This window comes from Nothoprocta perdicaria, unplaced genomic scaffold (genome assembly GCF_003342845.1).
Source record: "Nothoprocta perdicaria isolate Ctin4 unplaced genomic scaffold, notPer1 scaffold_42, whole genome shotgun sequence".
Classification (NCBI taxonomy): domain Eukaryota; kingdom Metazoa; phylum Chordata; class Aves; order Tinamiformes; family Tinamidae; genus Nothoprocta; species Nothoprocta perdicaria.
The window spans coordinates 3206842-3232481 of NW_020455666.1; the positions used below are offsets into that span (position 1 = coordinate 3206842).

General features: G+C 35.5%; 1 protein-coding gene across 1 annotated transcript; it reads left to right on the forward strand.

The window, feature by feature from the left end:
- The first annotated feature begins 4800 nt into the window (after window positions 1-4800).
- HDAC11 (histone deacetylase 11) lies at window positions 4801-25640 on the forward strand. Its single transcript, XM_026046023.1, has 10 exons — window positions 4801-4838; window positions 6174-6322; window positions 9195-9295; window positions 14194-14310; window positions 15733-15775; window positions 17337-17413; window positions 18970-19032; window positions 19808-19904; window positions 23276-23454; window positions 24214-25640. Coding segments are annotated over exons 1-10 (1071 nt in total). The 5' UTR covers window positions 4801-4836; the 3' UTR covers window positions 24457-25640.

Genomic DNA, 25640 nt, shown 5'->3' on the forward strand with positions numbered 1-25640 from the left:
ATTTTTTTTTTCCATTTTAATATTGGTCTATAGAAACTTATACTGTAAAAGTATAAAGCAAGTCTTACAGCTTCTTTCACTGGTCAGCTTAGGGCCTTCAGCAGAATAACACTAGTGAATTGAAAGGCTATTTTAAGCCTATTTTGACTAAGCCTTTGCTGGGATTAGCATCATTAGCATTCTCTACCATAGACTACAGCCTATTTTGATAATGGCATGACACTAAAGCTGTGAAGTGGTGGTTATGAGAACACACTGTTTTAAAAACTGAGGATTTTGGCTAAATGCAATGCAGCAAGGAAGGAGGACTTAGGCTAATAACAAGGAAGATAGGACTGTGACGAGAATAATGATATCTTTAAGGAGCACTCAGGCACTGCATTTCCATCTGTTTTGAGGAATAGTAAAAAACAAAACTGTAACAGCTTCTGAACTATAAAAAGCACAGACTTTGCTCTGCTGGACTACAGCAAGCAATACTTTCACATTCTTACACACCATGGAAGTAAATGCCTGATCTCAGTCATGCCACATGACAGATAAAAGCCTTTAAGATCAAAGAGATTAAAGCACCACAGGTTCTCAAAATATTTTTCCCCCTCCCAATTTAAAAACATTTACTAAGATTTCTKTGGAAAAAATAAGTACCAACATAAATGAAAACTCCATTTTTTGCTTTACATTCATTTAACAGGTGATTCAACCCTGATATTATCTCTTTCAAGAGCCTAAACTCAGTGATTTGACAGCAAAACATTTTGAATAAACTCTTTGTTCAGTCTTGAAGATGCAAGACAAACCTTAATGTAAGGATACCCTGCATCTCAAATGAAACAAATCAGGTTATCTACATACAGAGCACTGTAGATAAAAAAGACAGAGGTTAGACACTGGAGACAGCCAAGTTGCCCCCTTCCAATGGAGGATGGTACCTGCATGTGCCAGGCTATGCTAAAGCCTACTGCAACTACATTAGCTCTTCCAGTGCCATCTACCAGTGCTACAAGCAAATTCCAACTGGAAAGTTGCTAACAGGATAAAATTAATAAAGTGCAGTGACTCATTTTGACAGACTGCTTCACCTATGAAACTGCTTCATATATCAAAGAATGTTCGGTGTTATGAATTTTGCTATCACTGGCTTTTATATTTAACTGTAACCCTGTTGTTTCTAGATAAAACACTTGTTTCAACCACTCATCATAATGCTTTGGTCCTTTGGTCATCATCAAGAAACATGAGAACTAAAAAGACATCACCTGTTCTATCACAGGTTGAAAAGCTGATGGTTTTTTATCTCCCTGCCTATCAGGTAGCATAACAACAAACATCCCTCATTCTAACATCACTATCACGCAGCTGTGCTGATGGATTCTGTTGTACTAGAGAATGATGGTGCTACAGATTATCCAGATCAGATTTTAACAATTGATAATAATAAGAGGTTGGCCCAACCAGCCAATCTCTTTCAAATGGGACAATCCAGACAAATTTTGTTGCTTATCTGAAAACTTAGCTTTTTTTTTTTTGGTAGCAATTCTGACTCTAGGATCCATCTTCAAATGAGTCTGCATGAGAGGGGATCTCTGCACTTTAAGAACAGCAATAACAAGTACCTTAAAAGAATTCCAAGGGTCTTTCTGATTCATTTTCAAATTGGAACCACATCATAAAAAAATATTTCTCTTTGGAAAGAATGCTCTTCTCAAAGGTGCTTTTATGATTTTCTGCATGAAATGAACAATCTCCTGAATGATTGAGGGCACGTTAAACTGGCCAAACCTTGAGAGTTAATAGGTTCCTGGCTATTACAAAAACATACACCAGTGCTTTCAAGCATGTGGCAACAAATAAACTCCCTTACAACAGGACAATAATGTTATCCATAATATTGTCAAAACCATTCCAATTGCACTTTGTCTCAGCAGCAGCCAGTGTGTAAGATGAAAAACTTTCTCTGCATTTGGAAGGCAAGATAGAGCTATCAGTATGAAAATAATGCCAGTGGACTGTAAAAGCTGGGTTGCAATTAATCTAGTTCCTAATTTTTTACTGTGAGCTTGAGTCCTACTTCTAAAGAATACCAAGAAGCTTAAAGAAAGCTGTGTTTTATATGGTCTGTGATGATTTTCTGCATGAGCACACCCTTTTATTCTAGGAGACTAAGGCATCCTAGACCTGATTTTAAAATTTCACTTAATTTTAAATATGGCAGTGATAAATAATTTGAAGTAAAGATCATCTTTAAATAAAATCTGGAGTGAATCTGGCCAAAAATGTCATTACTAGCTCAGCACTCTTTTACTAATTTAAGGTTTCCTGATTTACTTCCCTTAAAAATTCTGCTGCCAAAGAAATCCTGGAGCACAAAGGATGTGCAGAATCAACAATGGGTCACTTTTCAGCATATTTTAGACTTAATGCATGAGGCAGTTGTTACCTTTTTGCCTAAAGACTAGATTGAGCAATACTATGCCCCATATAATTCCTTTAAAACCTGTTGGCAGTGAAATTGACAGCAGGAAGGCTCATTGACATCATGAAAGCAATTGCCTTTTTTTGCACAATTGGTTTATAAAGTCTCTGGGGTGAGGACTGCCCATTACAGCTAGCTCATAGGCTGTTCCAAGTGCCTACCTAGGAACTCCTAGGAATTACTGAAGTATAACCACTATAACCACTACAAAATGCTCAAATGAGAAATATTTATAGAATRTAGAGAAGTTATTGAAACTATTTCATAACTTAAAATATTTTAAATAGTGTGTATCATCTTGAGATAGGTATATGGTCTTGACTAAGTTTCTCTTTATGCTTAAGACAAAAAAATCAGACCACAGCAAAAGTGAACATCTAATCTGAATATGCACAGTGCTTTCGTCGGGGGCCTCCAAGAGTGCACACCTTGTCAGCTAATGCACAGAAAGGTACTACGAGCCTGCTAGTATTCAGCATTATTTAAGCACCATCTGGAAGTTGGAAAAAATCAGCTAACTCTGGCACAAGAGCAAGAAAATGAAAACAATGGATATCCCACCTAAGTTGAATGAATGAGAGGACATTTCCAATTGATTTTTTTGGGGAGGAAAAACAATGGCAAGTAAGCTTCCCATTTTGAAAGGTTTAAGCATCAAAGTGTGGATCAGAATGATTAATGGCAACACACACATAGAAAAAAATGACTTACAACATGCAGCAAATACAGAAACAACCTGCAAATTTACTTTTAATTCAACTATAAAAGTTAWTTTATATGAAAATACACTAACACCTTATATTTGTATCTAATTAACCRAGCAACACTCAAATGCTAATTAAGCACCAAGTATTAAGCAATCAGTAACAAGAAATAAAAGGTAGATATACAAAACTAATACAGAGACATATGCACAAAGGGCCAGAATAAAAAGAAATTTTAATTAAAAGATAATGTCAAAGGGATAGAATGTTTTCTTGGGATAACAGTCTCCTGCTGCTAAATAAATACCAAGGTGAAGTTCAGGCATCCATCAAAACTGAATGCCAAGCCCAAGGCAGCATATTTTAAGAGGGAAGTCATTTATCTGGAACTCTCATAAAAAGACATTATTCCTCTTGAGAAAATAATACTTCTGTACATTTATCAGTTGTTTGATGGATATTATTGCTATTGAACCATTTTTTCATTACRGTATTATTGACTAGCTGTACAATTACATAAAAAAATGATTTTTGTATATACTCAAGTAGGATAAGCAAAGTACACTTAGAAATTGGCTTTTGACTTGAGACTCTGCTATTTTTCTGCCATGTTTGTTAGCTGTGAAATCGGAAATAAGCTCCCTGGTAAATCTTGCCCTAACAAAGGTCAGTGGAAGTTCTGCTGATTAAAACAAAAATTTTTATTTCACATTTCATTTGTATATTCTACTACTGACATTCTGAGTATAAAATCTTCCAACTTTCATGACCATAAACCAACTAATTATTTTGTTGATCTCCTGCTTTCCTTCACCTGGAAACATTCTCCCAGAAATTTTGCTTCCAGTCTAATTTTAATAGCAAGATTATCTCCCCATCTACTTCTAGATGGACTAGGTAAGTTCCCACATAGGGGAAGCCTTGGCCCCCACCAGCTCTGCCGGCTGCGGCTCTTGTGTCCGGGCTGACCCGACCAGCCCTGCCCAGCGCTGGCAGCAGCTGGGGGAGCTGCCCAGGCCAAGCCTGGCCCTGCTGCCACTCAGCACCGACATGGAGAGATGCTGGGACTTCCCAAGCGGCTCCGGCTTAGCCCAGTACCAGYTCAGCACCTGAATTCACACCCAGCCCAGGCTCCCCTCAGAGTGGGGCAGCCCTAGAGCTCTGTACCTGCACCCTGTGATAGGCTTAGCTATCYTAACACACATAGATATAGAGCAACTAAACACGGGGATTACTTTTTTGCGGGGGGGGGGGGGAAACCAAAACAGACTCCAAGCCAAGGGACTTTACCTTTTGCAGGTAACACTTCCCAAGGTTCGCTGCTAYCCCTACTCAACAGCTGCTGCTGCTGCTATCTCCATCAGACCCCACCCGAGCCTGGCTGCTGAGAAACACGTGAAAAACTGTGGGTGTCCCCGCGCCTCCTTAAAATAGCCGTTAACGGCCGCCGCGGGGCACGCCGGGAAATGGCCGCCGCCATAAAAGCCGTTAACGGCTGCTGTGCCTCTCGCCCGCGCCGCGCGTCCGCCCCTCGTCCGCCCCGGGGCGGCCGCTTCGCGTCTCCGCCCTGGCGGGGCCGGGCCCGGCCGCTGGCGCTGCGGCAGCCGCGGCGCCCCTTCCCCGCGCGGCCTTGGCGGCGCTGCGCCCGCCGCGGGCATGTGAGTACTGGCGCCCGGGGAGGGAGGGCGCCCGGGAGGGAGGGCGCCCGCAGCGGGTGCCGCCCGCAGCGGGTGCAGCCGCGAGGCCGGTTCCGGCGTCCCCGGCCCTGGCCGCGGCGCAGGGCGCAGCCCCGAGGCCCTCGCGGCCTTGAGGGGCCTTTCGCACCCAGCACCGGAGCGTTTTCGGCCGTTTCATGCGTTTTGCTTGCAGAACGTGTCTGTTCTCTCTTGCTGAGACAAGCAAGGCCGTCCAACAYGGCTTGACTCCTCAGCAGGAATTTTGGGGGTGTTGGAGCTGCAGACTTGGGTTAAAAACTGAATTGTGTCTTTTTGTTTTGTTGTTGTCTTTAATTTATTTCTTTAGATGTTTTTATGAGCRTATCTAGGCTGAAAATAAGGGTGTCTTTGTACTGTGCATCTGACAAAGGGCCCTTCTGTCTTGCTTAGCTGCTTGTGTAGCATTTTTGCAAACYGGGCTTTGCAGAGCAAGAAGTGTCCTGGGCTGGTTGGGTAGCACTGGGCTTGGGGCAAAGGGAGGACAAGGTGCATGTGAACACAGAACTGCCCCGTTGGCCTCTTGACTATGATGGGTGTGCATGCTTTAGCTGAGCAGATAATGTTTATGGCTTTAATGCAAAGCACAGCATTTCTTGCCTGTCCTCTAAAGAGCTTGTGAAGGAGGGATCTGAGTTGATTGTGCTATTGAGTTTTAGCAAACATAGAAATTAGAGAGAGATGCCAGTTGTGGACATAAGATCTGGAGTTGGGAGTGTGGTCCTGTGGTTGAGTGGTATGTAGATACAAACCAAATKGCTTTTTTCTGGGCTGATAGTAAAATAATCCATTGCTTCCAAAAATAGATTTGGAAATTATTTCAGTCTTGAATTAATATATGTATTCTGTCACAGGAAGGAAGAGTGGTATTTTGAAATTGTTGACATACGGACTGAAAATGAGTATATTTAACTTTATATTGACTGAAAGCTAAATGTATGTTCCAAGATAAAGTTACCACTTAATTTGGAAAGAAGCAAATGTTTTCAATTGTTTTTGCAATATAGTTAGTCTTCTATTATCCCTTTTTTYGCCACTACTTGTTTGTTTGGGAGCTTAACTGTGCCAATTAGAAATGAGATAATGATCTTGCCAGTGCTACTGGCAAGACAAGAAACAAGTGCCTATCCTTTGGTAACCAAGGGATGTAACATCTTCAGGAACCAATCTTAATATAGTTAACATTAGTGGAAACTCCAGTTCWGGAATTTGGGTTTAAGTTAAAGATTAATTTCATATGCAGTTGCTGCAAATGGTGACTAGTTTCTTTATATTTTGAAGGCCTCACAGAACTGAGCTGTATCAGGATGTTCCATCAACACGCTGGCCTATCGTATATTCTCCAGACTACAACATCACCTTCATGGGACTTGAGAAACTGCATCCTTTTGATGCAGGGAAATGGGGAAAAGTAATTGATTTCTTGAAAGGTAAAATAGTAAGAAGGAACCTACCTTAGACCAACAGTTGCACAAAAGTTAATGAAATTACCAATTTGTGCTAGTAATTGTCAATGTRATGGTGTACTGTATTGCTTCTTTTGAAGATTTAAGCTGTGCTTTTGTTTCTATTGGAAATTTATTGGAAATATAAATTCTATTTATATACTTGTAGACTAAAATCTTAGCAAGTTAAACTGATTGTTCACCTCAGGATTTCTGAGGTGAATTCTATACCATCTGTTGTGTATTGCTTGTWTATGTTGAAATTGCATATGTAATTTTTAAAAAGTGACATTATTGTTAGAGCAGACATTTTACACTGTGGCTTTTTAATAAATAGATTTGTCTCAGTCTCTGGAAATACATGTTTTAGTATATTCCAGAGAATWAAACACAGTTCTGATTTTCTCCCAGACATGGCTTCTGTTAAGAGGGGAACTTCTGAAATGGGATTGCAAAAGCAAACTTGCTGAACAGCCATTCTCCTCAGTAACCAGGTTTAGGCAATTTATTTCTTGCCCAGAAGTTAATGAAACTGAGTAGGGAGTATGAAGAAACATGAATGCAGGAGTGCAATGGACTATTTTGAAATATTTCTCTTCTTAATTGTCTGAATATAAGCACAAACTGTAGAATTTAATTGCTTGGCATTCACAAGAAACAAGTTTGTAGAGTTTTTGAGAATCATTTTAACACTTACCTTAGAAGTTAGCACCATAATCTTCACCATAAGCATAAGCTGAGGTAGATACAGAGTGTTAGATCCTTATACRGGTTGTCCAGAGCTCTGTGTTTGCCTACTTACCAATTTTAAAATGTTTAGTAAATTGTAAAGCTACTTTCCTCTTACACTGAATTTCAGTTAGTTCTTGAAGATCACTGCTGTTCGCATTTCCAGCTTTTTTTTCTGTTTTGAGGACTAAACCTGGACCTGAAACTGAACACAGACTTCAGTTTTGCTGTAGTGAGTGGGAAATCTTTCCTGTGTTAGTGGCAACCTGATAAATGCTTTGACTTGCAACATCTGCGTTGCAATGCAGGGAGTACTGTGTRTAACTTTGACGTATCTTCCATTGCTTTTGGATCAAGTAAAACCGGAAAGGAAACATTCAATTTGGCTTGTAAAGCCACAAGTGTTAACAGTTGCAAAGTGTTAATAATGCTTGCTGCATTCAATGGACATGGAGCATGGTTGGTTCTAAGACTGCAGAGTCTGGCACATAGTCCTTCTCAAGCAGAAATATCAAAAGTACTTGAATAGGCTCATTCTGTATGGAATGTTGTGATGTTTGAACAGAGCTTTGAAATGCCTCTGATCATCAGAAATTTGTCACGACAATAGTTTTAAACCAAATTGAAAGATACATGTACTTTAAAGAGTTATAAATGAAAGAACCAAGTTTAGAATTCCTATAAATCTCTTTGAAGCTTAGGCTTGCTTATYGGATTTGGAGGGGGAAAAAAATTCAGAAAGTCCGAATGCTTTTGCAGAGCTGGGCTGGTTCTGTCTGTGTAGTCTTTTGGCTGATAATACTTAGCAGCTAAATGCTGTCCTCCTTGCTCCAGGTGGACTGCTATGCCAGTTAAAGCATCCTAAGAGTCACTAAGAGTCACTTCAATTGCTGAGGTTTGAGATCTTTCCTGCAATGGCTTTAAGTCTCTAGTTCCACAACCATTGTGTTAATAGCATGTCCTCTGACTGTGTTCCTTTGTTGTTTAAAGACTTTCATCTAGCTCTTTTGTGAAGTCTTTCCATCTCTCACAGAAAATCTTTCTCCCCAGTCACTTTGCACTTGGTAAAGGTTGGAAGAAGCCTCAAAAKATTCCAGGAAGCTCCTGGTTTCCAGCCTTCTTGGATTTTGTACCATATGCCAGCAACCTTGTTGCTGATTATTTCCTAGAAAGCTGAGGTGAAAATCTCTTTCTACCTTTACAGGGATGACACTGTTGATTGACACTTTGGCTTTGAGATGGATGAAATGTTTCAATGTCTCAGGAGGGACATGAGCTTGTTGCAACAAATTGTTACTGAGTTCTCATGTATCAGTTGAGGAAAAATCTCATTAGTAAGTTCTACTTTTTCCAGCATAGAAATATGAAATAGAATAAAGTTTTAGACCTCAAAGAAGTAAATATCAAAACTTTTCTAGGAAGATTACAGCAGGTTTTCCTGCACTTGTTTTTGTCACACCTAACTAAGAATTTTCTGGCAAGTACAGCTAGGTTTATGTTCTAAATTGTATTATCCTTGTTTCATGCAGAAATCTTGGAGGGGTATTTCTTAATTTGCTCTTGTAAATCTGGTTACTAAAATGAGGAAAAAGCTGCTCATGAGTATTCACTGAATTAAGTGTAGGTAGCTGGTTGTCTGAGTTAGATATCGCAGTTAAGTCAGTTGAATTCCATGAGCAATCTAGTAATTGTTTTGAATCTTGATTTTTTCTGTCTACTCTGATTTAGGCAATTATATATTAATATCAGCTGTGGAATTTCTTAAAGCACATTAAAGCCTGGAGGTGAATGCTTCTTGGTATGAGCACTAAGATTTCCCAAGTGCATTGAGCCCTAGATTGTCTTGTGATTCTGGATCTGTCTGTCCCACTTCTTGTTTGGTTTAAACAAGAGGGTAGCATTCTTAAAACTCTTTCCATAGATAATACTTGTTATATTCACATCAATTTAATATCTTACATATTTAGAGGATATATTTGAAGACCTTGTCAAAACAGAGGAAATGAAAATGATGTTAGCGATCTACATCTAGATGTAGGAATTGCAAAGTAGTGTCTTTGGCTTAACTTCCCCTATTGTACTCTGCCATAATGCACTATATCAATTGTTATTTCTTTTGTTGTTTCAGAAGAAAAGCTAATTGTAGATGACTTGATTGTACAGGCACAAGAAGCTACTGAAGAAGATCTCTTGGTTGTTCACACAAGGCGTTATCTTAATAAATTAAAGGTACTTACTGATGTGCTTTTCAAGAAACCTGCCGAAATTACTGTTAAGGGCGACAAATATCCTAATAAATTCATTGTGGAATCTACTTTGTCATTCTGAAGAATGGCATCATATTCTGAATTAAAGGTCATTGAGAATATTAAAGGAAAATTATAAAAGTAGGAAATTCAAATTATAGAAAAGAACAAAATCATAGAAAAAACTTACAAAGGTAACCTTAAAATGTTCTGTTACAGTACTGTAATTCTAAAAACATAAAATCGATATTTAATTTTTAGCAAGTCAAGTCTATGATTTTTCCTTTGATTTAATGATGTTCAGTCATCAYAGTAAAAGCTGAGGGTCTTATGCATGTTACAATGTAGAGCAGTAAAAATTAAAAATTGCATGATATCTGCAAAAGCAATTTAATGAATGAAACCTTTCTGGATTCTTCTCAGAAGAAAGAACTCCAGGGCAATGAGTATAACTTTATTTGGGCTGGCCTTAATGTTTGACCTATTTGCTCTTGCTCTTTTCTTCAAAGCACTTAACATATAGAATAACTTACATATTGTACTACCATTTTGGTATTACCTTCATATATCTGAACTGATATTTCAGCAATGTTAAATATAAGGAAAACTGTTTGAAACACAGTCAATATTCTCATTAGTGAGAGAGTTTTAGTCTTTAAAAGGGCAAATTTTGATTTATTAAAGATAGTTCTATAATTGAAAATATGTGCTGAAGAACACTGAGACTATACATTTAGATGGTGTTATAAATGCAAGATTTGTCTTATGGGTTCAAGCCTTATGTAATCCATAAGAATTTGTTTAAGCATCATGTCAGTCTCCAGGTATGGAGGGGAGCTAATGGCTGTACTGTAGATCCTGCCTGTATCACTGGAATACAAACCTGAAAGATGAAAATAGAGGCTCGAGAGGCAGACTTCAGGTATAATCGTGAAAGTTAACTGTATGTAAAGATTTCCGAAACCAGCTCATATCTGTTCACATATTAATGAATAAAGAACACACTGGGCATWTTTAAATGAAACATATGTTAAAGTTGTGCATTTTTATTTTAAAATTACATTTTTTATGTAATTATCTTTCTGAGTTATCTTTGAAAATATATTATCACCTCTAGGTGGAATTGGATACTAGATGAGTGTAGATAACATTTGTTTTGGCAACTGTACTTGGAGGGCARAGAAGATATTTTTATTAATCTTGGGATAATTTAAAAAATTTCTTGGAAAACATCTTTGCCCTTGAACAGTAAAGGAATGCTTGTAATGCTATTTCTGGAATATTTTTCTGTATAAGGGGTCTGTTCTCTACTGTTTTGTTCACCTTTCTTCTTTTTTCGTGTTTTTGCACTTTTTCCTTCTTTCCTGTAAACTTGCTTGAAATTTAATACATCATTAGATGTGATTTCATTACAGCTATACATACCAGTGAGCTTTTGATGTCATAGAACCACTTTCATCTTGTTATTGAATCTCTTGTTGAAGCAAAAAAGGTATACTGTGCATAGCCCAAGTTTGAAGTGGCATAGTATTTTTAGTACATATAGGACATCTTTACAGAGAATTAGCTGTATAAATTCTCTATTGGTGTTTATAAGCAGTCTTGTGCATTCAGGTTTCTCTGGTTCATCATTTCCTTGGGAAAATGTTTTCCCAAGGAAATGTTTTCCCAAATTTCCTTGGGAAAAGGAAGATGTCACATTTCTCATGCTAGAGAATTCYTGCCAAGTACTAATGATAAGTGTTTAGCTGCAAATGAAAAAGTGTGATAAGCATGAAAACACCCAAKGTATCTTCTATCCTGCCCTATCCAAAATCTACTGTGCTATATTTTTGAGATAGATTTCCAGGGTATTCTCTTACCTCATCTCTGAAGACTRCAAAGATGTCTGCATTTCTGAGAATGCTTAGGTTGGTCTAAGTGGTAGATCATTTACATTTACTTACATTTGCAATCATTTTTCATTTACATTTTGSGGTTGAATTTGCTAGCAGACTTGCATGCACATTTAGGAGAGGAGGAGGCATTTAGTGGGCTTAACAGTACCTGAAGAAGTTGACCTAAAGATGAGTCAGAGTGGTGGAAGAGAAGGAAAACTGTGTGCAGAAAGTAGATCAGGTAAAACCCTGGACTTCTGCATTAGGAAAAAGAGTCTGTGTCCTGCATAAGAAAACATGAGGGTTAGTAGATTGTGCCAGTTCGGCACCATGTTACTTTTAAGTGTTGTCTTACCTTGACCTTGGAGACTTTTGTGAAAGTTCAAATTTTGTGTCTTTATGGTTATGTATTAATCCAGATGAAACTTGTTTTCTTTATCTGCTGAAGATGTACTTAAGTGACTTGCTCCCCAGTGAGTTTCTAAATATAACACTGCATTAGTGGCTTGGTGTTGGTTCTGCAAATTTTCCCTCGAAGCTGGAGTTTGCTACAGAAAGTTATCAAAGGTTTAAATACTGTTTAAATGTAGATGTTAAAGAAAATTCTGTGGTTTTGATTTGCTGTTGYTAAATTCTGGAATGCAATGTATACATAACATGAGAGGCAAGGCATCAAAGTTTGTTTTGGATAATTTCTGTGCTGTTGGTATTAGTCAAGGATGTATCATCATAAAAGCCATTACTTTGTTGTTCTAACACTTTATTTGAGTTTATCTTTTAGCTCTTGAGTACTTAYTGCTGTTTATGCTGTTTGGCAAGTGGTTTAACCTTACTAAGAAGTTTTATTGTTAAGGGAACTTAGGTTAATATGACAATTTAAATGAAATTCTGACAAGCAATGCATTTATAAGTTTTGCTTTAGGTAACTACATTAGAATTCAAGAGATACTTATCAAAATTAARCTTGGATGATACAGAATTTGGACTCAAATTAGGAAAATGAAAATTTCTGAACTTTGGGACTTTTTTGATATAGTATCTTGAAACTGTTCAAAGTCTCAGATATACTTGTTCAAAGTTAATGATGTTGCCTAGTGGTTTATTTTTGGGGAAAAATGTGATTAGCTTAAAATGTAGAAAGGCTAATGGGTAGCCTGGTTACTTTTTTCCTTTGGAAGAAAAGGAGTTAAGTTTTAGGAAAAAAATACTTAAAGTCATATATTTAATATTTAGACATTAAAATATCATCTGATAATGAACAAAGAAAAAGGGGTAAATGGAGTTAACAGAATAARTGGAGGCATACTACTGACCATGATGTTAAAGGTTCTTTTATGRATCCAGAACTAGTTGTAAATTTGATTGTTATAGATGCATGTCTACAAGTACTTTATTAGCGAATCAATAARTTGGTGATGTCTGAGAGTATTTATCTCCCAAGAGAAAGCAACTTGTGTGCTATTATAATTTGAATGTAAAAAGTGATTTTTAAAATAAAAGTGCAAAGAGATTTCAAGTGTTTTAAACCCTTTCAAGGCATATCTTCATGAAATTGTGTAGTTTTCTTCCTGAATTCCAAGACTTCTGTTAGGCGAATGACTTCTTCCCTGTATTTTAAGAAATGAGCACAGTAAAGGGCTTAACTTATGTCCAAAGCAGCGACTTTGAAATTTTATTTTAAATATGTTCAACTTTGAATAGATGGATTTGCTTACTTTTTACTCATACTATGCATGAAAGTCTTTCCTTGATTTCAAAAATCTGTAATAGAAGYGCAGATTACTTGACATTTTTATAGCTACCATTTCTTTATTTTGGGATTGATAAAAATCTAGCTCCCCATTTAAACTTTCTGAAATGTCCTGATTTTCGACATGGAACATGAAAACTTATTTTGAACTGAATGATCTTGTGGTTCTATTTTAGAGTGAGAGGATGGAATCTCGCTTGTTACATTATACTTGTTTAAAAGCTAAGGTATCATGCAATATCATTTTATTGGATTTGACTATATTACAAAACTGAAGTGGTTCATGAATGGTGCAGGGGTGATGTAATTATGCTTTACAAAAATAAAAGTATTAAGAGTTTAAATGGAATGATGCTGTTCAATAGCTTATGCTTTTTCCTTATCAGAAAACACTGAAATTAGCATTTCCCATGTTTRGTTAAATTGATCAAATATCCTATAATTTGTAAACATACAGCTAATGATGAGGGTACAGAATATGTAGAACCCTACTCAAATTTCTTAATACTGAAGGAAGTGGGATCCATTCAAAATCCTAGTACAGGGTTTTCAGTTCATGCTGCTTAGTACCTTAGTACTAAGAATTTGAATGGTAAGAATTTGAAGTATAGAAGAGGTATATAGTCTTGCTTGTGACTTAGGTTGTGAAATATATTTAGAAGTTTCATAGCTGGTAGCAATGTTATTAGAATTCTTTGAAGTAATCTACTTGTGTTTTCAATAAAAGCATTTACATATTGCAAATATTTTGTACCAACCTTCATATCCTTTTCTTGATATTACTGTTGAACAAAAGATTTTCTTGAAACATGTTCTAGGAGTCTTTAATATGTTAAATTCTAATCAGGTTTTGTACTAAAGCCTGTTCTATATTTACATATTTGAATTTAATTTTTTTTCTTAGTGTCTTCTGATTCACTACTAGAAAGGATATTTTAGATTTGTGTTAAGTACAAATATCAATACCACTGAAAGATRGTTTACATGTAGTTTAAAAGAGGTTACTGGAGAACTACTCATTGACCAGCATAATGATATTTTGATTAGAAGTGATGATTTTCATAAYTGTATCTTGAAGAACCACCTTACTAATGATTTGGAGGTTAGTGATAATATCTGGTCTTTTGCCTCTGAAAATRTAAGTTTGAGCTGCATAAAAAGTCTTGTAAGCTCCTTTTTTAATAAAATCAATGAATAGTTGATAATGAATCTTAATGTCATAATTAATCAGAGCTTTTTCCTCCCCACTTGTAGTGGTCATTTGTTGTGGCTACAATTACAGAAATTCCACCAGTCCTGTTTCTTCCAAATTTCCTTGTTCAGAGAAAGGTTTTGAAACCTCTTCGAACCCAAACAGGAGGAACGATAATGGTAAGGTGTTCTTCTGTCACATTTAAATGTGCAGATCAAAACAGCAGATTCTTTAAGTAGTAACAGATTCTTTAATTTGGAGATTTGAACCCTAAAGCATTATGAAAGGAAATGGATTAATAGCGGTCACTAGATACTGAAGTATCCTCATCTCCAGGAAGTTTGAATACATTGTTTGAGTTGTGTTGCAGTTTTAGTAATTCTGGGGCCTATTTTTATAGTATATAATGTAAATTTTCATAATAACATGAAGTACACAGTAGATTAGAAAGTCTAGATATACACATACCTTGAGGAAAAACTTCCTTATGTTGGGAAGATAAGGAAAGAGTTGCTACAATAGCAAAGTTCTATCAAAGGAAGATTTGCAATAAGTTTTCAACATACATAAAAATAGAGGGGAAGTTTAGAAAGTCASCTCCTTGATCCTGAAACTATCTACTGTGAAATGAATTAACTGCTGCTTATTGATCTGAACTGCTAAGTAGAAATGACTGGTGTTGTCTTTCCAAGTCATAGCACAGTGTGAATCCCATGATATTTACCATTCTTGCAGGTTGTGGGTGGAAAATAGTTTTCAACTAGAAGTTGTCTCRCCCTTCTTGGACCCTCCAAGCTGCTGTTTTTATCTCTGAATTTTACCTCTGTTTTCTATTTCTGCATTAATATTCTTCTCTTTCTCTCTTCATGGATGTGCATGTTTCTTAAGATCAAAAAAAGCACAGCCTGAAATAAATTGATATGTTTGTAYGTTGTAACAGTTTCATCTGCTTTTTTTTCAAGCTATATTACTGCAATCATGAGAACCAGATAAAATAGRATTCTGGAATAGAATAGAAAACAGAATTCTGAAAGAATATGCTTAGTAATGGAGCTTAATTAAAATATTTTTTGAGCTTATTAGGTGATGGTAACATCTGTGCTAATCATTTAAATGAGGCATCACAGGACATTTTTTTCCCTTCTACCTTGTTGAGATTATATTCACCTCTATTTTAAGGATTTTAGAGCTTTTCTCATACTTTTACATCACAGGAAGAGCACTAACATGTTTGCTCATTTTTCTCTTAACAATATTTCTACTTYTGAACGCACTAGTACTTCAGATTTTATCTATTTTAGTAGTATTATCTGTAAGCATCCTGTGCTTTTTACTTTTTCATTTATCTGCTAGGGATTGATATTAATCTTTACAATGCATGGTTAGTTTTAGAGCTGTATGTCAGCATAAAATACTTAAATATTATCTCAAATTATGCAAAGAGTAGTTTTGTATGGTTTGTATTGAGAGATCTTGATTGAAAGCGACCTGCAGAGGTGAAACTTCAATGGGTGTGTTAGAAACAGTTACCTTTAGGATAGCACATAGTGTGAAACGGTTGACTCATTTGTTTGTGAAGTTCTCACTGTGWTTTTCTTAAGGCAGGAAAACTTGCTATTGATAGAGGCTGGGCAATTAATGTGGGTAAGTACAATCGTAGCAAACTAAATATTTAACCTCTTTAAAATATATCCTTATTTAGCATGATGTGTATTCTGTTTTGAATAAGTGATTCAAGTGTACTTACCTAAAATCAGGGCTTACAGGGGAAAAGGGAAAGTTCAGGGTTTTTTTTCTCATCTATAGTCACTCATATGATGGTTTTGTAGTTAATATTGTTTAAGTGCAGGACGGAAAAAGGTAAYTAGATAAAGATATATATTTTAAGAAAAGCATTTGGCTTGCATTAATGAGATAAAAGGGAGAAATATGTGGAATAAAAGCAAATATTTCAAGACAAATTATTTTTATTAAATTGTGCATTAATTTTCATGGACCTTACCATCAATTAGTTCACATGTCACCAAGTCAGGTGTTGGTTGATGCTASAGGTAGGTTGTATCAGTTTTTCTTGGCAGTGCTGTACTTAAATTGTGTTTTTCTTGAAAACAACATGAATGGGCAAATCATGTAGAAATTAATATGAAGCTGTTTGGCTATTTTCAAATGGTGTAAAACCAGTAAACAACCAAAGCAATGTTTTATAATACARAACTTTGAATACTASCTAGAGTTTACCAGTGCTGGAATTTTCATCTATTTCTTACACTTTTTCGTGTTTCTAAAAGCAGTAAATCCTATATAGTTGCATCTCTTTGATTTTTAAGTCCTATTTGATTTTTAAAATATAATAAATTTCTACCTTCAATTAAAAAGAATTTTTAGGAAATTCCTTAGGAATATTTAGGAAATTAGAAAAAGGAAGATTTGCTATAGTAAAACTGAAAATTATCTTCCACTTTACTGTTACTAGCAAGTAATACTCTACGATATATATTTTTACAAAGTAAATATCCAAAATGTGGAGRAAAAAAAACCATTAAAAACCCATAGCCAGTTACTTGCTTATATACCAAGTGATTGAGTTCATTAAATTTCTGGCCAAAATTTTTGTAGTGGATTTCTCAGTAGAATATTGTGGCCTAGAATGTTAAAGTTTTGTATGTGGAGTAAGTGTTTTGCGGTATAAAGTGCATGCATGATTTTACCTTAATGATGTGTTCTTAAAGTCTCCTAGTCTGTTGGTAAAATACCTTTTCTTTCAGTGTAACAGCATGTGCAAACAGAGGCAACATGGTAGTTCTTATGGSGTATTTTATGACTCTTTTCACATGGAAAAACTATTTTCCAATTGCCTGATATTAAATTGACTTCCTGTGAATGAAGTGCAACCCTGATAACGTGCTTGGGAGTAGTGGTACTTCCACAGCTGTTTTGTCATTTAGGTGCCATGTATTATATCTGTATATTACTCAGTTCTTATTGTGGTTGCTAGATTAAAAGGACAATTCCCTTTTATAATGGGAGTTAGTGGCCTGACAGGCAAAATATAAGATACAGATGATATGTGTTATTCTATAGGGAATTGATAGCTCTAGGTGTGATATTGGTGAAAGAGAAAAGCCTGATATGGAAGTAAACTGTCCTTTAACTGAGGAACATGTATTGTACTTAGCTGCTCACATCTCTGAAATGTTTGTTTTAGGAGGTGGTTTTCATCACTGTTCAAGTGACAAAGGTGGAGGATTTTGTGCATATGCTGATATTACACTGGCTATTAAGGTAAGAAATACTTGAAAACTATCCTCTACCATTTGAGTAAATGGGGAAAAAATCATAAGTTTATAAGCATATTCCAATTTACATCTTAATAGGAGAAAATGATCTCTAGGCAGGTAAGAGAAATATTGGAATTACTCTACTTGATGTTACAGTATAACATATGCGCAGCTACTATAAAGGTGAAGAACTGCAGGGAATAGAATTGAGTAGGAATACAGCTTGTTATAATTGTGGTATTAATGTTTTATTGGAAAACAAAAGCTAAAAATCTAACTAGATTGTCATTTAGTAGCTTTCATATATAATTATCCCAGTCTTGCAGTTGAAACTGCTAAGTCCCTGTGAGCTTCAGTGATTATAGACAAGTCCTATATAGAGACAGGAATCCTGTCAGAATCAAGCTGTGGGAAAGGCTCTGACTTGAGTGAAATTACAAATATCTTCAAAATAACCAGGTGACGTAAAGAGATATACTTGGTATTACTGTTGAAAGGCTGAAGAAAGAGCCTTCTGCTGCTAAGACTAGTTTTTGAGGTGTTGTAATGCTAGGATATCTGTAAAATATTAGTAAGCATAAAGCCATAAGGATTCATAGCACATGTTAATTTCTGCGGTTGGTGGAAAAGAAATGCTGTGTTTTCTTTTCCCTATCATTTAAACACAGAATAGGAGAAAGTAGCTTTTTATTAGAAAATAGATTTTTTTATCTTTTAATGTTAGTTTGTCCAAGTTCTAAATTAAGATGTTGGGAATTGAACATCTCAACATATGATAGCAGATTGATTGTATTAGCTTAAAAAATGGCTAAGGCACATGGTCCTTTTTGCAGCTTTTTTTGCTTTTAATGGTGGAATTCTGCACTTGTACAGTTGGCTACTCTTGCTGATAAGCATTTGAGAAATGTGCTGTGATCTATGTTATAGTTCCTTGTTGCTTCAGAACTTGTGCTGTTTTCTGTCCCAGCCCTCAGTTGTTGCTGTTTTCACACTCTTGCTGTCACTAGTTTTGCTACGGTGTCTTGTGGCATCAATGTTCAGATCATTTTAAGYCCTGGTTAGACATCCAACTGCTATGGGATGCAGAGACATACCAGTWGGTCTTGTGCAGAGGCAAGGCTAATCTAACAGGGCATGTTAGAATGGACTTAATTTTGCTATTAGCTGCTCTTGAGCTTTTGCCTTGCATGTGGAGCCCACTTCACAAGTTAGAGGATGTGATATTGTGGAAAACTTTTTGATCCTACATTGTCGGGTTCTTTGAGAGAAAGAGATAAGTAGAACTTTCTCCCCATACCTTTTCTTCAGGTAGACGCCTGAAGTCTATGAAACTACATTGATTTCATGCATATGATGCAAATATATAGATACCTTTTTATCCTATATACATAGTTTTARGTCAAGTAAATAGCTTTCATTATCAAGTGTTTTGAAATTATGTAGCTGTTAGAAAGTGAAATGCATTTATTATGTGCTTCAAATAAAAACTGTGCAAGTTTCAAGCTTTCAATTTAATGTATCACCTAACTATCTCATTCTCTTCTTTGCTTATATATTCAGTTCTTATTTGAAAGAGTACAAGGAGTGTCTAAAGCCACAATTATTGATCTGGATGCTCATCAGGTGAGTATCTTACCTGTGTTCAGTACTGCAGTTATTTTGCTAGACCAGGGTGAAGAATACCATTTTTTCTAAAAGTTTAATTGAATGGCAAATTATAGAATGTGAAGTTAATTATAGGTAGTAGAAGCTGTGAACAGCCTAGTTGTTTTATGATGCAACTGGCTAACAAACCAGTCAAAATTGAACTGAGTTGCAGCTCCATCATGTGGCTGGACATAAAATTTTTTGATTTGCATGCTGTTTTGTAGAGTAACAGTCTTAGACTATTTCTGTATCCATGAAGAAACAAGACTCTTGAGCAGTATTAGTTCAGGATGCATGATAATTACAGCAGCTTTTGCAGGAGATGAATTTGACATTCACCGTTGGTGGTGGAAAGCCTGACTTGAGGCTAATGAAGTACAGAATGTCTGTTTACCTGGAAAAGTGATTTATTGTGGATACTGAAAATAAATCTCAGGTTTGGTAGGATGTACAACATAAATTCTAATAGCGGATAAAAACACACTTTTAATATTGTTTTACAAACTGATTAGTGCACCTCATAACTTTTCTAAATAAAAGTGAAGAGATTATGTGTATTAAAACTATTGAATTTAGTTTTATGAACAACTTTATAAAATTATTTTACTTATCTCAGATTGAACTCTCAGAATAACTACAATCTGATATTTTAAAGTATCCTTGTAGCAGGCTATTCTGAATGTGGAACTGACATCAGCAGATTTAGCTTGATAGAAGTGCTGGAAAAAATCTAACTGTGAATTTCCTTCAGGGAAATGGCCATGAGAGGGACTTTATGGATGATAACAGGGTATATATTATGGATGCATACAATAGATACATTTACCCAGGGGATGGATTTGCYAAACGTAAGTATATTTGAAATTAATATTCAAAATGAGAAACTTAAGTTGCTAACTTTTGACTTACTATGTCTCATTGCAGCAGTGCTAACTGAACCTTCTTTGTATTTTTTATATTGAGTACAATTACTATTCAATATAAATTCAATAGAATCCAATTTGTAATTCAATATAGTATTCAATATTAGTAAATSATTACTTTTAGTGATCATTTTAACTCCCAATTGTAATAATGCTGTAGTATTCTAAGGGGTATCAGAAGCATTTAAAAATAGTTCCTGAACTTGTAGGTGTACYTTGTCTGCCTTTTGCATAGATGCTTTTTTTGGCCTGAAACCAATGTTGTCCCCAAAGAGGGGAGATGAACTTGGAGATAAATGTGTGTAAGATACTATAAAAACACAAGAGACTTGACTTTGAGAGTTCAGGTGAAAATCACAGAATACAAATGTATTTCATGTTAATACTATAACTCCATACRTGAGACTTGAAGGTAAGTGTTGCTGACTCTGAACTTTTATTTATAATAGGAAAGTCATGGARTAGTCTAAACAATGTTTGACAGCTGCTGTTTCGAGGTCAAAAATGAATGAAACAAGCTGCTATTTTGAGGTTACAATGAGTGAAGCAACTTTGGAAGAACTGAGTAAAGAATTATTCACATTTAAATATGCTGATTCACATTTAAATATGTTTTTGACTTGCATCACATGCTTGGGCTTTTTAGGTCGCATGTTAAGGTGCATATTGGTTTAAAGAAAGTTGCTACTATTAGTGATGAGATTTTTCTTAAATGTTCCTGGAGAATGTACTTATGTTCTAATCTGTGCACAAAGCAATTCTTAGTTTAAGCACATTATGCTTAGCTGTTTGACAGCTTTTCTAAAAAATTAGAAAGTATCTACTGTGAACCTAGTCTTGTATTCTGTCAATAACACAGCATTCTGCAGTTCTTTTCAACATTAAAAAAAATGCAACAGTTAGCTAAGAAACCTCTGGAATGTGAAGGTTTAGTACTGGTGGTTAATAGTAGCAGTCTATTCAAAAACTCATATCAAGCTAATCACAGTTAGAACTGATATGTTGTACTTCTATATTTTTAACTAGGAGTTGAAACTACTGATTTTTGAAAATATTATGCCTGTATCCTAATAGCTTTAAGAATGACCCTTTAAAGCACATGATGTAAGTGGAATAATCAGACAAATGGAGGCTTAAAAACCTCTTTTTCCATTTATGAAATGACATTTCTAACAGGTAGTTTAAGACCAAAGCRGAAATTCTGCTAGCAATTTCAAATATTGAATTTAGAAGTCAACTGGTGTTGATTTCTTACATTTCTGTTTAGTCCTTCACTGTATTTAAATTATTTAGTTTTGAGCATTGTATTGCTTAAAAATATAGAAAAATCCACTCTGAGTAGATGGACAATGTAAAATTTTACATATTTCAGTTACATGAAATGATTTTAATATATGCTAGAAATCATTTTGAGGGCCTAGGCCTTATCATTGATATGAATTCTACTTCCAAAGCTTTCGTAATGATTAAATAGCTACCAATTCTGTAGAAACATTACTTKGTGGGAGTGAGGGGGGAGAAGATCATTTGTACTGAGACATGTGACAATCCTAAAAAAGAATTGTCTAAATACTTAAAGCCCTTGCGCTAGGTGACCAGATTAAGATGACATCTGAGGAGGATCTTTTAGAGAGAAATACAGCGGTTTGAATCTCCAGGGTAAATCTTAACTCATCTTTGTCTCCCTGKACTTAATCTCTCCCTCCTGTTTTATTAGATGAGTTTGTTCTGTACAAGTTACTTTTTTGCACACTTAGGAAAAAAAGACATTTTTTTCCTAAGCATTTTGTAATGCTGAGCCCTGAGCATCAGCATGTTGTGTCCCTGAGAAGTGATTTGGAATTTTAAAGAAGCTTCAGGAGAGGAAAAGAGACGATAGATTGGGAAAGGGTCTAGTTCACTGAAGGGTGAGCAATATGAAGTCAACACTGCAGCTCATTTAAGCTTTGCTGTTGAGCTGAGTGTCTTTTTACCCATCTTAAAGACGTTAGAAGTATTTTCATTAACTAGTGGTAGGTGGAAGAGGGAGAGAAACAGACCTCACTGTCTCGGTAACACTGAGCTGGGTAATTACTCATTGTAATTCTGGTTTCTGTGTTGGAGATGAAGGCAGGATGCCTGGAGAAGCAGGGGATCTTATTCATGAGGCAGTTTGTGCTTAATGGCTTCATGGGAGCAATTTGTATTTACTCCCCATGATAATTCATCTGCCTTGTTCTTTAAAGCTCTATCCAGCATCCTCTTTACCCTGAAGAGACTCTCAAATGTTGTTCAGAGGAGTACAGCTGTGCAGACCTTCATGAATGTTTTATGTAACAATAAGAATGGAATTCAGGAAATATGATATTGTAAAGAAACAAAAGTCTTAAACTATTTTTGATACAAGGAGGACATGGAAAGGAAAAGATCTTTCCTAATATTGGACAAGGATGAAAAATGGAAAAAGAACTGCCTAGCAATCATTAGTATGAATTAAATGTCACTGTTGCATTCATTCATGCATACTCAGAGTGTACAAAACCACACTTAAAATCCAGCCCACCCAGCCATTTAATTCACAGCATACTGTGTGCTGAGGCAAAAGTCGTACCTTGATGGACATCTGGAATAATTTGGTTAGCTCATATTTTGAGGTAACTGCCTAAGAATCCCTTAAAATAGAATGTATAATCTTGAGTTTCTTCCTTCTACCCTCTTTTGTTTCTAATGCTGTATTAGAGGCATTAAAAATAATTTGCTTTAAACTAGGAATAGATATTTGCTGCTTCTGGTCAGACTGTAGAATAAGAACATTAAATTGTAAATGCTTGAGGCAAAACTAAATGCATTCATAAAAGACATAACAGCAAATGACCGTGAATTTATGTGAAGTTTGATTAAAAATAAACAATCTTGCTTGTTTATCTTAGTGATATTCATAGTCCTATTTTTTCCAACTGATTGTCTTTATTAGCAGTTGTTTGTTCTTTCCCTTGCCCTTTAAGTTTTTAATTTAATGATTTTTCTTTTGCTGATTTTTCTTTTTCAAGAGCATTTTCTACTTAGTGTCCTTGAACTTTTTGTACATCAAATATTCTCTTCAATGTTTTTTCCAGGTCATTATGCTTATATAGCTGCTGTTTTCTGAGAAAACAAATTGTTGAACACATTGTTGAAAACAAATTGCTTTTTAATTCAAGATTGTGTGAAAATGCAAGATATTCTCTATTTTGAGAATACTATCTTTTTTAGTTAGATATATCATTTTCTTTAATAGCTATTCAAATTCTATTCAATAACACTGGAACATTTTCTAGGTGCCATAAAACGCAAGGTGGAGTTAGAGTGGGGTACAGAGGACACAGAATATCTTCAGAAGGTACAAACTCATGTRGAAGGAGCATTAAATGAATTAAAACCTGACATCATTGTTTATAATGCTGGGACAGATATTCTAGATGGTGATCCATTGGGAGGACTTGCTATTTCGCCTCAGGTTTGTATAATACTGGAGTATGTACAGACTTTTTCTTAACAGATGGCAAAAGTAAACCTCAATGAATCGCTTGGGGAAGCTTGTTAGATGAAAGCAAGAAGAATATTTCAGATTGAGGAGCCTATTCTGTAGCAGATAGATTTTTCTGCCTTTTCCCCATGTTTGTTTTATCTTGCTTTGCTAATGTGAAATGTTTGTTCATCGTGTGCCCATTGAAATATTCCTCATCTTCTCTCTAAAGTATACTCCTTTTAAACAATTCCAATAGTACCCAGAGAGATACATCTTTTTACTCTTAACTCTGTTTTTTTTTCTGGCATTTGGGAAATAGGAAATTCCTCTTTCCCCAACCCTGTTCTGTCATCTGTTTTTCCTGTCATCTGCCCCCAGCAGGTACCTTACACTGTGCTCTGAGATGCTTTGTGAATTTGGGCGATCTTAGTCTCAATTCATTACCTGTGAAATAGGTGAAATTTTAAAACTTGATCATGCAGTGTTTAGATTGTATGTTTTTTGGGGAGGAATTATTCTAGGAGATTTTATAAGAAGACTTCAGTCTTATGTCCTCTAAAAACAAAGTAAAAGTTACTGTTTTTTAAGATTATACTTTTAAAGCTGTTAGGGACTTGAAAGTAGTTTGTTCCTACCATAAAACGTTTGGCTTCATCACTTATCCAATACTTATAGTCAATCATAGGCTAGAAATTGAAAAACTTAAATACTCTATGTCACTTTTTTGTAATTGTTTTAAATATGTAGGGAATTGTGAAACGAGATGAAATAGTATTCAAGGCTGCCAGACGCCGCAGAATCCCCATCTTGATGGTGACGTCTGGGGGCTATCAGAAGAGGACAGCACGGATTATCGCGGATTCTGTTATTAACTTGCACAACCTGGGGCTTATTGACAAGGATCTAGCAACCAGCGGAGCTGAAAATCCTAAGGTAGAACAGATGCTTAGAAAATGTACTAAAGACTTAACCGGTTTGTCATTGCAATGACAAGATCCTAAATATTAGGAATCAACTTACTGTTTCAGGCATAGGAGGTCTCTACATCATTAACAGGGTTAATATATTTTTTAAAAAAAGGACTTAACTTGCCTTTAAAATAATGAAGTATATGGTCACAGAATAACTGTATTTGTTACCTGAACTGATCTTGAAGAAAGGCAACCTGTTCTTGTGAACTTAGACTTCCACTGAAGAACACTGTCTTTTCAGTTTATGACTTTACTGTAGAAAAGTTTTAATTGCTTCTCCTATTGTTATGAATTTTCTGATATGTTTAAAGAGCTATGTAGTTATCAAAGGTCTGTCCCTACATTTTGGATTGATTTTGACAGCAGTGGGAGAAATATGAACTCAACTTGTAACTTTTTATTTCATAGTTATGTTTTATTTTTTGAAAATTGTAAGAATTCTGTGCAGTTTTCAACTGTTAGCTTAATGCAGGTTTATGTGCAATACTATGAAAAATGGTTCAAATTGTTTTTAAGCCATAAACATTTAGAATGAAAGTTTATTAATTTCTAATTTATTCCTATTGTTGATGGTGAATTCAATCCTACTTTATAAACAACTTCAGAACAGGAATATGAAATTATGTTGATATGCAAATGTCCCAAAGGGTTCAGCATTAGCAGTCTGTTTTCTGCATCTCTGGAAATGAGGCCTGCATGTAAAAGACAATTTCTATGCACTGAAAATTGCATCATAATTTTAGAATTTTGAAGTCTTGTAGAAAATAAAACTAGGGGAAGTTCAGAGAACCTCTTGTTGTAATAAGATGGTACTAACCAGCCTGTCATGTGTAAATCATCATTAGAGAGTTCATTTTGATTTTCTACTAGTTGTAATCATAGTTGTAGTCAGTTGATAATCAAATGTTTCATATTTAGAATAAAAATACTGTGAAATTACTACATTAAGCTTACATGATAACTATGTGAGTTTTTAGGAAACACTATCATTTGGGAACAAAATGTGTTCAAAAGAAAATTGCATGCATTAACAGCAAAGTTTATTTTATATTAGATTGTGGCATTAGGTCATAAATTCACTAAAATGTATATTTTCAGGACCTTTTTAATTTCTAAGCATTTACTTTTAGTACAAGTTTCATGTGCTAAGGTTCCTCCCTTAAAAAGGGACACTAGCATTTTTCTCATGGTAGTAGAATCAGT